Source organism: Helicoverpa zea, chromosome 15 (assembly GCF_022581195.2).
Source record: "Helicoverpa zea isolate HzStark_Cry1AcR chromosome 15, ilHelZeax1.1, whole genome shotgun sequence".
NCBI lineage: Eukaryota > Metazoa > Arthropoda > Insecta > Lepidoptera > Noctuidae > Helicoverpa > Helicoverpa zea.
This window is the reverse complement of record NC_061466.1, coordinates 7,337,273-7,350,049: the sequence shown is the minus strand read 5'-3', so window position 1 is coordinate 7,350,049 and position 12,777 is coordinate 7,337,273. Positions and strand designations below refer to the sequence as shown.

The 12,777-nt window shown below is 42.6% G+C and overlaps 1 protein-coding gene across 3 annotated transcripts in view; it reads left to right on the top strand.

The window, feature by feature from the left end:
- Positions 1 to 12,568, top strand: part of LOC124636900 (transducin-like enhancer protein 4) — a 54,391-nt gene extending 41,823 nt beyond the window's left edge. For 2 of the 3 annotated variants that reach the window (XM_047173169.1, XM_047173168.1), the window contains exons 8-16: positions 7,481 to 7,582; positions 7,698 to 7,819; positions 8,461 to 8,754; positions 8,979 to 9,225; positions 9,443 to 9,622; positions 9,964 to 10,124; positions 10,544 to 10,626; positions 10,923 to 11,122; positions 12,149 to 12,568. In XM_047173169.1, coding sequence (XP_047029125.1) covers positions 7,481 to 7,582; positions 7,698 to 7,819; positions 8,461 to 8,754; positions 8,979 to 9,225; positions 9,443 to 9,622; positions 9,964 to 10,124; positions 10,544 to 10,626; positions 10,923 to 11,122; positions 12,149 to 12,256 — 1,497 coding nt within the window. In that variant the 3' untranslated portion in view covers positions 12,257 to 12,568. The remainder of the gene's footprint in view (positions 1 to 7,480; positions 7,583 to 7,697; positions 7,820 to 8,460; positions 8,755 to 8,978; positions 9,226 to 9,442; positions 9,623 to 9,963; positions 10,125 to 10,543; positions 10,627 to 10,922; positions 11,123 to 12,148) is intronic. The other variant, XM_047173170.1, reaches the window with a different exon arrangement.
- Positions 12,569 to 12,777: the final 209 nt, after the last annotated feature.

The following is a 12,777-nucleotide window of genomic DNA, read 5'->3' as shown; positions in this document are numbered from 1 at the left end:
CTCCCTCTTGCTTCATAACAATACATGCTTGTGTCGCTGCATTGTGTTACCACTATTTAATATTCATTCTTTATACACGATTTTGGAATCTGATGCTGAAATAAGTTTTTATTTCTCTCAAAGTGGCAATATTAACCTGATGTCAACTTTAGGGCTGGCAGTATTCCAGGCTACGATCCACTTTATCTTGATAGCACCTAAAATACAGATAAGTTACTTTCCTTGTCAAGATCAGCTTTAACATTATTGTAAGTTAAAACAGTATTGTTATTTGATTCATTGTTAGCTGTACGAATAAATAGATCGCGTTGATGTAACCAACCGTATAACTAATAACGATGCTTCGCGCTCCCACACGTTCAATATTTCAAATGAAATATTCAATAGATATTGCATTCGACGACTCGATTCAAAGGCGCTTTGTTACCTCTATACTAAGTGCGCTAGAATTCAAACAGTCTGACTCTGTAGCAATTACCGCGTATAAAATATATTGCATATATGAAATGTTTGGTCTATTTAACTTGATAAGTGTAATAATTGAGTAAGTAGTTGTATTATAAGTAGCACCCAGGTTCGGGAGTAAAGGCTGATTTACATTGAGTCAGTAACTGACGTCAGTGTAGGCGCCGAAAACTGACGCGTGCTATTTACACGAAGTCAGTGTTTCGTCAGTAGTCGAGGATATTTCTTTTGGTGTACACACGTTCGTAAAGTCAGTGCGGAAAAATGAATTCTCGAAAACAGCAAAAAATAAAAGTTAATAATTTGTTAAGAAAATGTACCTCAGTAATGATGCAAGAACTAAGTGATATGTGTGAAGAAGAGATATCTAAAGAGAAACGAATTTGGATTAGAAAATGGATAGAGGACAGAGACATAACTGGGGGTTCTCTGTTGTTAACCCAGTTGAGAACTGAAGATCCTAAAGAATACAAACTGGCTTTAAGAATGACGCCAAAAAACTTTGACGATTTGCTTATGTTATTATCAGGCTCTGTTCAGCGTCAAGACACATTTATGAGAGACGCCTTGCCAGCCAAAGTGAAACTCGAAATTACGCTAACATTTTTAGCTTCTGGAATGTCCTTTCGAAATGAGGAAGCGTGGTCCTTATTCAATAGAGCGGCAGCGACTGACTTCACTGACTTGGGCGTATTTACACGCGGTCAGTAGCACTGGCGCGGGTGGAGGGGGAGCGAACTCGTATATTGAAGTCAGTACTGACGTGTCAGTACTGTACTGACTTCAAATCAATTTACACGATGGCAGTGCCGGGTCAGCACTGACTTGTCAGTGGACTGACGTCAGTTACTGACTCAATGTAAATCAGCCATAAGGCACAGCACACAGGTCGTAAACAGTGGGTGAGTGCGCGCGACCGCAGACTGACGAGGCAGGTCGCTGCTGCGGTCGGCAGCGCCTCTCTGCTGCGGTCGCGCCGCTATCACCCGCCGCGCTCTTTGTCGCCTCGCCACGCGTGTGGCCCGCATACCTCGCTGCACTCGACACACATCACCACTAAATATATTTATTGCATACGTTTCTTTTCGGTTTTACGACACCCTATAAGCACTAAAATCTAATTACATCCATAATGCTATAACAACTTTACAACACGCTATTACGTGTGTTAATTGTGATTTAATCGCCTCAGACGATGTTCAATAGCGGATAAACTTAATAAAAACAAACCAAGCATGTTTGTTGTTGAGAAAAAAAAAACCTTGGTAGTGCGCTCGGGTAATTGAAATCGCTGCATGTAATTAGCAGGTAAGGTGGGTGCGATAGCTCGCGGCTCGCTGCACGTCTTCATAATTTATCTCAATTAGTCGCCGGCGTAATGAGCGGAAGGGCGGACGCTACTGTTGCAGTTAGCGTAACAGCGCATTCTGCTAATGGCTGACGGCTCATTTTTATTTAACTCATTGTTTATCACCGTGCTACAGTTCGCTGCTTAGAAATGATGCCATTCGGCATGATTTTAATTATTTCATTACGATGAGAGCTATTCACACTTGAGATATTTACACTTGCTCCAATAGCTTTACATCATTACTGCATATAGGATATTAGGTTGCAGAAAGGTAGGCATTACAGCATGGGCTTAGATAAATTATAATGTGTAGGTAGTGTGTAGGTGTCTGGCGGCACGTTGTACAATGCGGCTTTTGCGGTGGCGTGTAGCTGGCGCGGCGGAGTTGCGGCCGGCGGCAGCTGCCACGAGCGCGGCCAGCCTGCCGAGCCCCCTTCGTGCTTATCACACATTTACATATGCTTCGCGAGCTCTCTGCCGACGCCGTGTACCAGCATCGAAAACGTTTCATGAATAAATTTGTAATCCAATTTGTCGTTAACTTCTGACTCCACCACAAACACGTCGCCATCGCCTCGTTTACAATAAAAACAAACACACTAAACACCAGTAAACAAACAACGGCAATCCGATCGAATAATCTTCGGTTCGCTTCAAACGATTAATCATAAAAAGTGCGCGGGTCGCAGCCCTTTTTCGAGTTTCCTCGTTACGGACTAAGACGAGAATCATTAGGAATTAAATTTCCCCTTTCATTAGTCCCTCAACCCTCGTATAATTCCGGACGCGGAGCAATAACAATATAAATCCCCCGTCGCGCGGAGCGGGGGATTACGGCTTGTCTCAACCCTAATTTAGGGCTGCCCCCGCCCCGGATTAACGAAGTGGCGGAATCCGCTAGGGTTGTCGCTGCGCATAAACTTGTTACGTGTTTAATGTTTTATTGACGGGTGACTAGGGAGCTCTCATTTAAATAACGGCGCGGCTACAGCCCCTTTTGCACGCGCGACGCGCCCTGCTCGCCGACTCAACTCGTGTTGATCACATCAAACAGGCCGTTGTCTTTTGGACACTTCACAGATTTGTGTCAATTCCCATTCTACAATCATACATTTAAAAATGATACATTTAAACACCTCTATGTACTAAACCCCGACTGCAAAATATTATGAATATTTCCCTATGCGTAAAGTGTTTGGGGTTATTGTAATAGTCAATTTTTTTACTATCCTGGATAATCTCAATTACAGAAAAAAAAACTTTAAAATACGAGACTTTAGTACCTTATATGAAGGATACTGTGTTTAGTTCTACCAATTTTCCAAACGAATTAGTCTTTCAGCGTGGCGTTGAAACTCGATTTCAGGTAATTTATTTAAGTAATTTTACAAAGCGAAGCCGCGTACTCCGTATTAAAATTTGCCTCGAGACCGCAAAGTAGACGCAAACACAAAATTAAAGTCGTCGACACTTAAGGGCTTCGTAGTTTCGAGGGGAGTTTCCGTGAAATTTCTCTCGGAATGTCGAAATGGCGGATGAATTTCGCAAGTCAACTCAATTATCGTTTTAATTAAGGCGCCGTGCCACGTGACATTTGTTTGCGTGCGTGAAAGCGATCGCTCCCCCCGCGCCCGCCCGCTCACACAGCCCCCTCGCGCCTGCTCCTGTTAATTGTGCTAATTACTCCTGTAATAGAGCAAGGGGCGGGGTGAGATTGCTTATCGATGGCTTCCCCGGAATTTACTTTGTGTGATATGGCTGCCCGACGCGGACGCCTGTTAATTTGATATAATTTGTAATCCACTTGAGTTTGCTTTGCCTGCTCCACACATGTATCGGAATTCTGTTTTGAATTGCCGTTTTACATTAGACGAAGTGGAGCCGTTTAGTAGAGAGCTGTCGACAGGCGGCCGCGCTCACGCTCGGTTTACTGCAGGTTAACAAACAGTGCGGTAATGAACATCAATTGTATCGGGCAAGTTTCCAAGTGTATTTGTAAGTGCGGCGGAGTTTCCGCGAGGAGCGCTCGTAACGCGGAGTGGCGGCATAATGGGCTCGCTCGCAGATTGCGGAGCGGCTCGGCCGGCCGCACGTCAGCTCGACAACGAGCACCAGGCAATTTGGTTATTTGGGGTCGGCCATAAAGCGATAGCGAGCGCAGTAAACGCAATCCTCCACTCGCGACTATAAACTTTACGAGTCGAGTAAAAACGCGCTCGAAACGCCGACTCGCTTCCATAAATTTATGCTAATGTATTCTTTATAGGAGTTTAATGTGTATTCAGAAATTCCTCCATTATTTATGTATACGAATGAACCGGTAAAGTTAATTTTAAAGTCGCACAGCACCCCGCGGTTTATGCGCTCGCTGACGATTAATTTTTTGTTACTTTTTTGTGGGCCAGGTTTCCGACGAGCGCGGATTCTCGTTTCGGACCGATTAATGTTTACATTTAAACGGGGGTCTCAGTAGTAAGACATGTTTAATAACGCGTTAATCTTTATGAATGAGCTTAACCATATGGGACGGTTGGCCTTTCATCGTATTATGAAGAGCTTCTATATCTTATGTTATAAATTGCCGCAGTAATATGTATAACTTAAAAATATAATGTACGCAATAAAACTTTTCGACGACAGTATCATAAAACGAAGTCGTATAAAATTGGTATCCTCGATAAAAGCTGAAAACGTCGCGTGTAAATCACGTAACTTTCAAAACTATTATGCCTGAAATATAGTCCGAACTCAATCCGTACATTTCCGAGCGGCGGGCGGTCTATTTATCTATTTCCCCCGCTTCCGCCCCAGAGCGTCCGGTTAACCGCCCCCCTTCCGGTTAACCGGGCGGCGGCGGCGGCGAGGCGCGCGGCTAAACGGCTCGTCGCGTGACCGCAGACAATAAGCCCGGCCGGCGTTAACAGCGCGCCTGTGTGTTGCCACTTTATATGTTACGTCAGAGCCGCACACCGGCGACTTGCGCGGCGCGAGCGTGCGACCGCGCGACGCGGCACGCGACCTCGACACACGGCAAGTCGTGTTGTCGGAGGTTGCTCCTCTAGTACTTGTTTAGCGTCGCAGTCGCCTGTCACCCCGCCCGACCCTTCGTACCGCACTCAATTGCCTTTTTCTTGAGGTCGACGCGCGTAATGGGATAAAGTAAAGATTAGCTCTGTTCGCTTTTCTGTTGAAAATAGAAAAGGTTGCGACGATACTCGTTATTGAGTGTTTTGTTTGAACAAAGATATAAGAAGATAAACGAATGAATATCACGTACCCTAATAATTTTATTGACTTGTCTTGGTAACTATATTACAAACATAATACAGGATGCAGTCAGTAGGTAGGTTGACGTATCTATTCGTGTGCTCCAAATCACAATGTTATTCATAGTGACAAACACAAACCAAATTAAGGCTCCCACATAATCATTAGACTAGATCACAAGATAACTTTAACACGCACGCACATAAGAAATAACCTCTGATCATTTTCATTTCAAAATAACGTATGTACCCACATCAAACTATTCGTCAGCCGACCACAAATTCAATCTATTAAATTAACGATTAACCACAAACGATGTACCCTCGAGCGAACGACTCGTATGGGTAACATAAAATCCATCCAATCGAATCCGACACGTCACATTAGGGCGACGGGCACGGTGGCTACTCCATGCGATATAGCTTCACTTGAAATTCGATGTCGAGTTCTGTGGGGATCGGTAATCGTAAAATTAGGCCTCGAGTACATGCTCGACCCCTGCTAACGTGCGCCTCGCTCACCTCTCTAGACATGTTCAAGTGTATTACATATGTAGTCACTGCCTATATTCATTACATATTGCTCGTATGTACAGAGTATAGCCGACTCCACTTTTATATGTGGCTCCGCGCGACTGTTACCTATAATAAAACTTTATTGGTTACATCTTGCCTATCAAATATCTAATAACGACGGTCGCAATAAGCTGTGTTACTTGTTTATCTAACACGTTGATGGCTTGTCTCGATGTTATTATCTAATTTTGTTGTGCTAATAAAAATCGGGATCTGTACATAAAAACTTTAATATCATTGAGATTATTGAAAGATAAACAGATGTTATAACAATTTAATTCTCTAGTGTAAGAGCCAAGCACTGCCAAGCAGTATATTATAGGTAATAGTTTTCGTGCTAATTCCGTCTGATAGTCCACTATATTTATGCTCTTTATCACTTCACGATGAGGCGATAAATAGTTGCAAATCTTAGCGTAAAGTATGATAGAGTACGCTGAAGCGGGGCTGCGGGAGGCCGTAAGTCACCGCGGGTGGCGACAGGTCGCCGTCTCGCCCCGCCGAGCAAATTAACAGCCGCTTGCTTCTAACTTAGTGCCTCATAAAATTAGGCCCCTTAGATCCCTTCAGGCCTGCCCGCCGAATAGCCTGCAGAACTCCCCGGGGGCGACGGTAAGCCCGAACGCTTAAATGTTCTACAACACTTATGATGTATACTGTTCGAATTTACGGTCTACGAGTAAGTTAGAAAGTGGACTTTATGAAAGAAAATACACAAAGAACCGTAAAAGAAAAACAAATGTTCTTTCAAATACGCGTAGCAACATGCTACGCACGATAAGCTACGCGCGTAGCGAAGTCGTTCCGTGCTACGAGCGTGTAGATCTCAATGCGTGCCAAACGTTATTATAGCACGTAACTTAACATCCATGTCCGGATAGCTAAAATACTTTAACTTGTATTCAATCCAGTACCGATTATGTGTGAAGTGAAAATACAAAATCGCAATATACCCAGAGTACTCGTACGGAATAGCTTTTCGCTCGAGTAACTGCGTTCGCTGCTGGAACATTTGAAATAGCATCAGTATGTGCCTAGACATAACTGGCTGCGGGCAATAGACCGAGAATATGGTATTTACTACAGCAAAGGATTATTTTTTAAATAGGTACATATTTCACGTTTTAATTCCAGTCACTGCCTAGCGAAGAAATTCTTCAAAATATTTTATTTTCTCCGAAAATATAATCCCCTTTCTTTTTATGTTAATAAAAGATGTAAAATACTTGATTGTATGAATGAAACATTTCGCATTGTTGTGCGGAGTGCATGCTGTGCACCAGATTATTCACAATCACACGTGTGCCGCGTTTACTCCAACGTTGCAATTTACCATTGGCAGCTGGCAGCGCTAGCGGGTAGGCCATACATAGCGTGCGGATGTACGCGAAAGTACGCAGTGTCAACACGAACGGAATCAGTGAAGCGCGGGGCGGTCGTTCGTCACGTATATGATTATTTCATTAGTCCGTATTTGCGCGCTCATCCAAATGTTGCGGTCGCCTGTCCTCCCCCCCCCCTGCCTCGCACACCGCGCGCGTCCTCCCGCCTCCCCGAGGGGGCGATGACCACTCCCGGAGCTAATCATGCGGTCAGTTTGTTCTGCCTCAGCGTGTTTTGATATTGATATTGACTGTAGCGTTCGCCTCGCTGCGCGCCGATTTATTTGCGAACAATGATCGATTGATTGCTGTAGGTACGTAAGCTCGCCGTAAACGTTTTGATTATGTTTACCTACTCGTATTTGTTAAACTAACAGACCAATACTGCCAATATTAATGGTCTTGCGGTTTGTTTATATCGCTTTCTATTTTTGTTTCAGAGAAATTCTATATCACCCGGTGAAAGGGAAAAGTACAGGACACGGAGTCCGGCAGAACCTGATCACAAGAAACTAAAGAAAGAAGAGAAAGACATGGGTCACGTAAGTACACTTTATGAAATCATAATTTATTGCCCTTTTTTTCGTAGCTTCAGTTACTTTAGCAGAATTACTGAGTTTACATAATAATATTAACAATGTCTTATTGATATTTCAGGAGTTGGTAGTAGATGATGCGAGCGAGGAGCCCACGTCACCACACAACGGCGCGCCCTCGCCGCGGGAAAACGGCCTGGACAAACTCCAACCGAAGAAAGAACACCCGCCACACAGTCCCAGGTGTGTATTACAACAAACCCGCACCATAAATAAATAACATCAAGAAGAACTATGTTTTACTCACAAAAGTGCGTAAAACTTACATAACTTGGGCTTGATAATATTAAGTACAAGCGTGGCGGCCCATTTCACCTGTAATTAAATATAACAAGTAGTACATTAGTGAACACGCTAAGCCGCACGCCCCGCGGCGTTCTATCGTAATGCTCGCCGGCTGCGTTAACTCGTGATAATCGCTCTATCCGTTTAACAGAAGCCCTAGTGAGAAAACTACTTGTACCCGTAAGGTCATTGTACGCCGAGACAAGTTGTCCAAGTCGAAAGTTAATCCGCCTCCGCACTGAATCAATTACGTATACACGGCCGAGGTTCACTGGTACTCCCATTAACACCAATAAGATTAGACGCTTTGATGGATCGCGTTCATTTTACAAAAACTTTTGGACATTTATTTTGTTGTACTACATAAATACGTACTTGTGTAACTACGCCTCTTTATATTCAATGTTCAAAGCGTCCGTTTTTTACACGACTGCTTAAGATTCTTTTAGAAATCTTTTATAAGTTTTTTGTGGTTAGATTGATCATTTGATCAATACAATTAGCGGGGCTTTTGATAACTCAATTTTAACAATCATCAGATCGGGCACGTCTAGCAACGCGTCGACGCCTTCTGCCAAAAAGCTTGACGAGAAGCCTAGCACGCCGATCTCGAAGCCTGTCACTCCGACTTCGGGGGCGAGCGGGGCGGGGTCTGCGGGGGCTCCGCTGAAGGCCGCAGTGAAGCCCCCGGCGCTGCAGTACCCCTACCTGGGCAATGGGGCGCACGAAGCTTATGGGCTCGCGGGGTACTCGGCGCGGGCCGCGTTGGCATATGAGCCGCTGCGGCCTCCCATCGGACCGGCCTCGCTAACGCCGATACCGGGTGGCAAGCCGTAAGTGATCTCATATACCTATTAGATGTTCAAAATTATTAGAAAACTCGTTTAAATTACCGTAAAATATTCGTCACACTATTTAAACATGTAAATATCAGTCCACATCCCGCTTGCCCAGCGTGACGACATTGGCATAACTCCCCATTTGTCCTCCAATTTAGCAGTGAACTGCGGCTGATCAGTTATGGCATGGGACTAATTAGTAAATAACTTTATTGCAGGGCATATTCATTCCACGTTTCTGCGGAGGGGCAAATGCAACCGGTGCCCTTTCCGCCTGACGCGCTGATGGGCCCGGGCATACCCCGTCACGCGCGTCAGGTCTCGGCACTCGCGCACGGCGAGGTGGTGTGCGCGGTCACAGTGTCATCGCCCACTAAATACGTCTATACTGGAGGGAAAGGCTGCGTCAAAGTGTGGGACATCAGCCAGCCTAGCAAAGCGCCAGTCAGTCAACTGGATTGTTTGGTGAGTGGGTAACTGTCGTCGATTCATGATATTTTGGTATTTTTATTTTGATCTTGAGGTTTACAGTAGAAAATACAAAATTCAAAAGAAATGGTGATAATATCCGTAAATATTAAATCTTAATTTAATTTTTCTTTTATATCAAGTACAAGGAATACTATTAGGGCAATAGCTTGATAAAACATTGTATTGAATATTTGATGTTGCTTGTTTTTAGCAAAGGGACAACTACATAAGGTCTGTGAAACTCCTGCCCGATGGTCGCACGCTGATCGTGGGCGGGGAGGCATCGAACCTGTCCATCTGGGACCTCGCGTCTCCCACTCCTAGGATTAAAGCGGAACTCACCTCGTCAGCACCAGCTTGCTATGCACTTGCCATTAGTCCCGACTCCAAGGTGAGGACTTTACAAGATATAAGACCGGTTTCTGAGCGCCTTTATCGGCGGTTTAAGTTTTAATATCTAAGAGGAAAGTAAAAGAGGGCTTTTAAACTAGCGGATTATCCGCTCGGGTTTTAGTTCAAGCGATGACGCCTGAATACGCCCATAAACGTGCGACAGATTTTTGGCGCGCGTAGGTAAACCAAGCGTTACGCTTGACCTGTCTTTGGTTCAGTGAAAGCGTTATGCTTTAATTAAAGTCTTATGTAAAAGCACTATGATTTATTCGCGTTTAATGAAAAAATATAAAGGTAAATGTTTCGAATGTTGTTAACATATCTCTTATAATCTTCCAGGTGTGCTTCAGCTGTTGTTCAGACGGCAACATAGCGGTGTGGGACCTGCACAATCAGACCCTGGTACGGCAGTTCCAGGGTCACACAGATGGCGCGTCCTGCATCGATATATCTGCGGACGGCACTAAACTATGGACCGGAGGTCTTGACAATACTGTCAGGTAAGTCGAGATAAATCAGCCTTATACTAGAATTGGTTACCATAGTCTTTAGAACTTATGTAAGTTAGAAAGTAGATTCTCTAGTTAATAGCGTCTCTGATGCTTTAGATTCTAAAGAACATCTTCTAAAGTTTAGAAGATGTTCGAGTGCAAAGTAACGACGACAAATTCTTCATTTTATAATCCAAAGACAAGTTATAAGCTGAAAGGTTTTATAATATATCCAAGTAACAATTTCGAGACTTAAAAATTCTGTCATGCACCAATAATACCAACAAGGAAGTTGTTTCTTTATTTTTTTTCTCTTAGAACAAATGTAACTGGCCACTGACCGTTTTTGTTATTAATTTAAATAGTAAATAAAATTAGACTTATTTAGTGAAATAAAAATGTTAATGAGTTGTTTTATATATTTCCAGGTCTTGGGATTTGAGAGAAGGCAGACAATTACAACAGCACGACTTCAGTTCTCAAATATTCTCATTAGGATACTGTCCGACAGGTAAGCACTACGAATTTTACTTAAGATTTTCCATCAGATTTCCAATTATGAAGAGACCCTTCATCAGACTTCAATTTTCCGATGCCATCATATATAAAGAAGCTACGATACATGCTACAAAGTCACCTTTTTGGGACCAGGCTTATATTACGAAGGCAGTCTTATATGAAATTAGATTCATCAAAAGCATAGTCTGCAAAAAATATTATTCTTTAGTATCCAGACTGTAACAAAAACTAATATCGTTTACGAAGGCTTTATTTACCCAATTATAATATTAAATTGTAAATTTCCAGGCGAATGGCTAGCAGTAGGCATGGAGAACAGTAACGTGGAAGTGCTCCACGCGGTCAAGCCGGACAAGTACCAGCTTCACCTACACGAGTCGTGCGTGCTGTCGCTGCGGTTCGCTTCCTGCGGCAAGTGGTTCGTGTCCACTGGGAAGGATAACCTGCTCAATGCGTGGCGTACGCCTTATGGAGCTAGTATATTCCAGGTATTATCATTTCATTATTATGGAGAATTTAGCTTCATCATTATCAGCTTAGAAAGATGTCCTTGTTAGATATAAGCGTCCTCTATGCCATCTATGTCTCTATGCCTCTATACCCAGCTCGATGGGATTACTTTTGATTGCATCCTATCGCGGATAGAAGCTAACTCCTTACTTCGCATTGCCTTAATCTTAAAAGAAGATATTATCTATATTCTCTGAATACAGAGTGCTGATTCCGAGCTTTGTAAGTTTACGCGCTCGATACGTAATTATAACTTGGCTGAAGTAAAGAGTCGTATGCTATATCACCAGATTAGAATATAGCACGTTCATTCATTTTTCCAGATAATGACGTTTACTATTTCGCAAGTGAGCGCGTTTATAGTACGACCAAGTACCGATGACAGCCTTTATGAAATAAACATGTCAAAAATGAATACTACGTAATTAAGTTGTATGATAATTTACGCATCGAGAAAGTTAACTTGCAAAACTCGCACTAGGTACTCTGATGTAAAAGAAGTTATTTGGTAAACATTTTAAAAGGCTAGCCAAGAACGTCATATGACGTCTGTTGTCCTAATTCCATTCAGGTTTCACCTCAACCATAGCACAAATTCAACATCCTCGTGTGCACATGTAGAAAGTTAAAGCATAATTTATTCTTATGGCTTTCTCATACCTTGCTGAGTTATCAGAAAGCACATAATAAGTATTCATTTAGGTTATCAAAGTTACGTCAAGTGGCTTCGTTTAGTGGTTAGGTATTTGTTTCAAGTTTGCTGAGTCAGGTCTTAAACACAGTGAATACTCATATCAAGAGAACACAAACACCCTTCAGTGTCATGATTACAATTAACAAACAAAGTGTGAGCAAACTAATTATTTCAACATGTTTACACTTACACATGTTATTCACCTGTATTTAATTAATACTCTATTACCATTCTAGTTATTTTCAGAGTTCCTATTTACGCAATCTTGTTGCTAAGTTCAATAAACTAATAAATTGATATTTGTTTACAGTCAAAGGAATCGTCATCGGTGCTCAGCTGTGACATCTCATCAGACGACAAGTACATAGTGACCGGGTCCGGCGACAAGAAGGCCACAGTGTATGAGGTGATCTACTAGTGCGACAGACAAACAGACAGTTGAACAAGCGAACAAAATAGATCAACAAGTGACTGTGTACCTTAGTGAGTGTGGAACGTTCCGGGAACGTAGAGTGGCAAGTGGTGATATAGCTTTAGTGTATGTATAGAATATATCGGGAAGCCTGTATGTACTTATGCGACTTGTTTATATAGATTAGTGTGCGCGATTTATGTTTATTTGTTGAGCGCCGTAGTGTATGTTGGCAGCAGATCTCAAAATGATGATTTCGTTTCAATATTGTTGTAAAATGCTCGTATTAAAGAAAAGATATGCGCAACCCGTATAAAACTTGCTTTTATTCATACCAACCCTACACACAAAATCACCCAAAAAACCTGTAACACGATTACTTGCGTTAGATGAACTAATAATGGTTAAACTAAATTACATAAATCATTAATCATTCTGTAAAATTACTTGAAAACGTAATAAACATTATCGTAAAACTTTGTATTGTACATAATTGCTAAATAATGCTTACACTGTCCACACGAAAT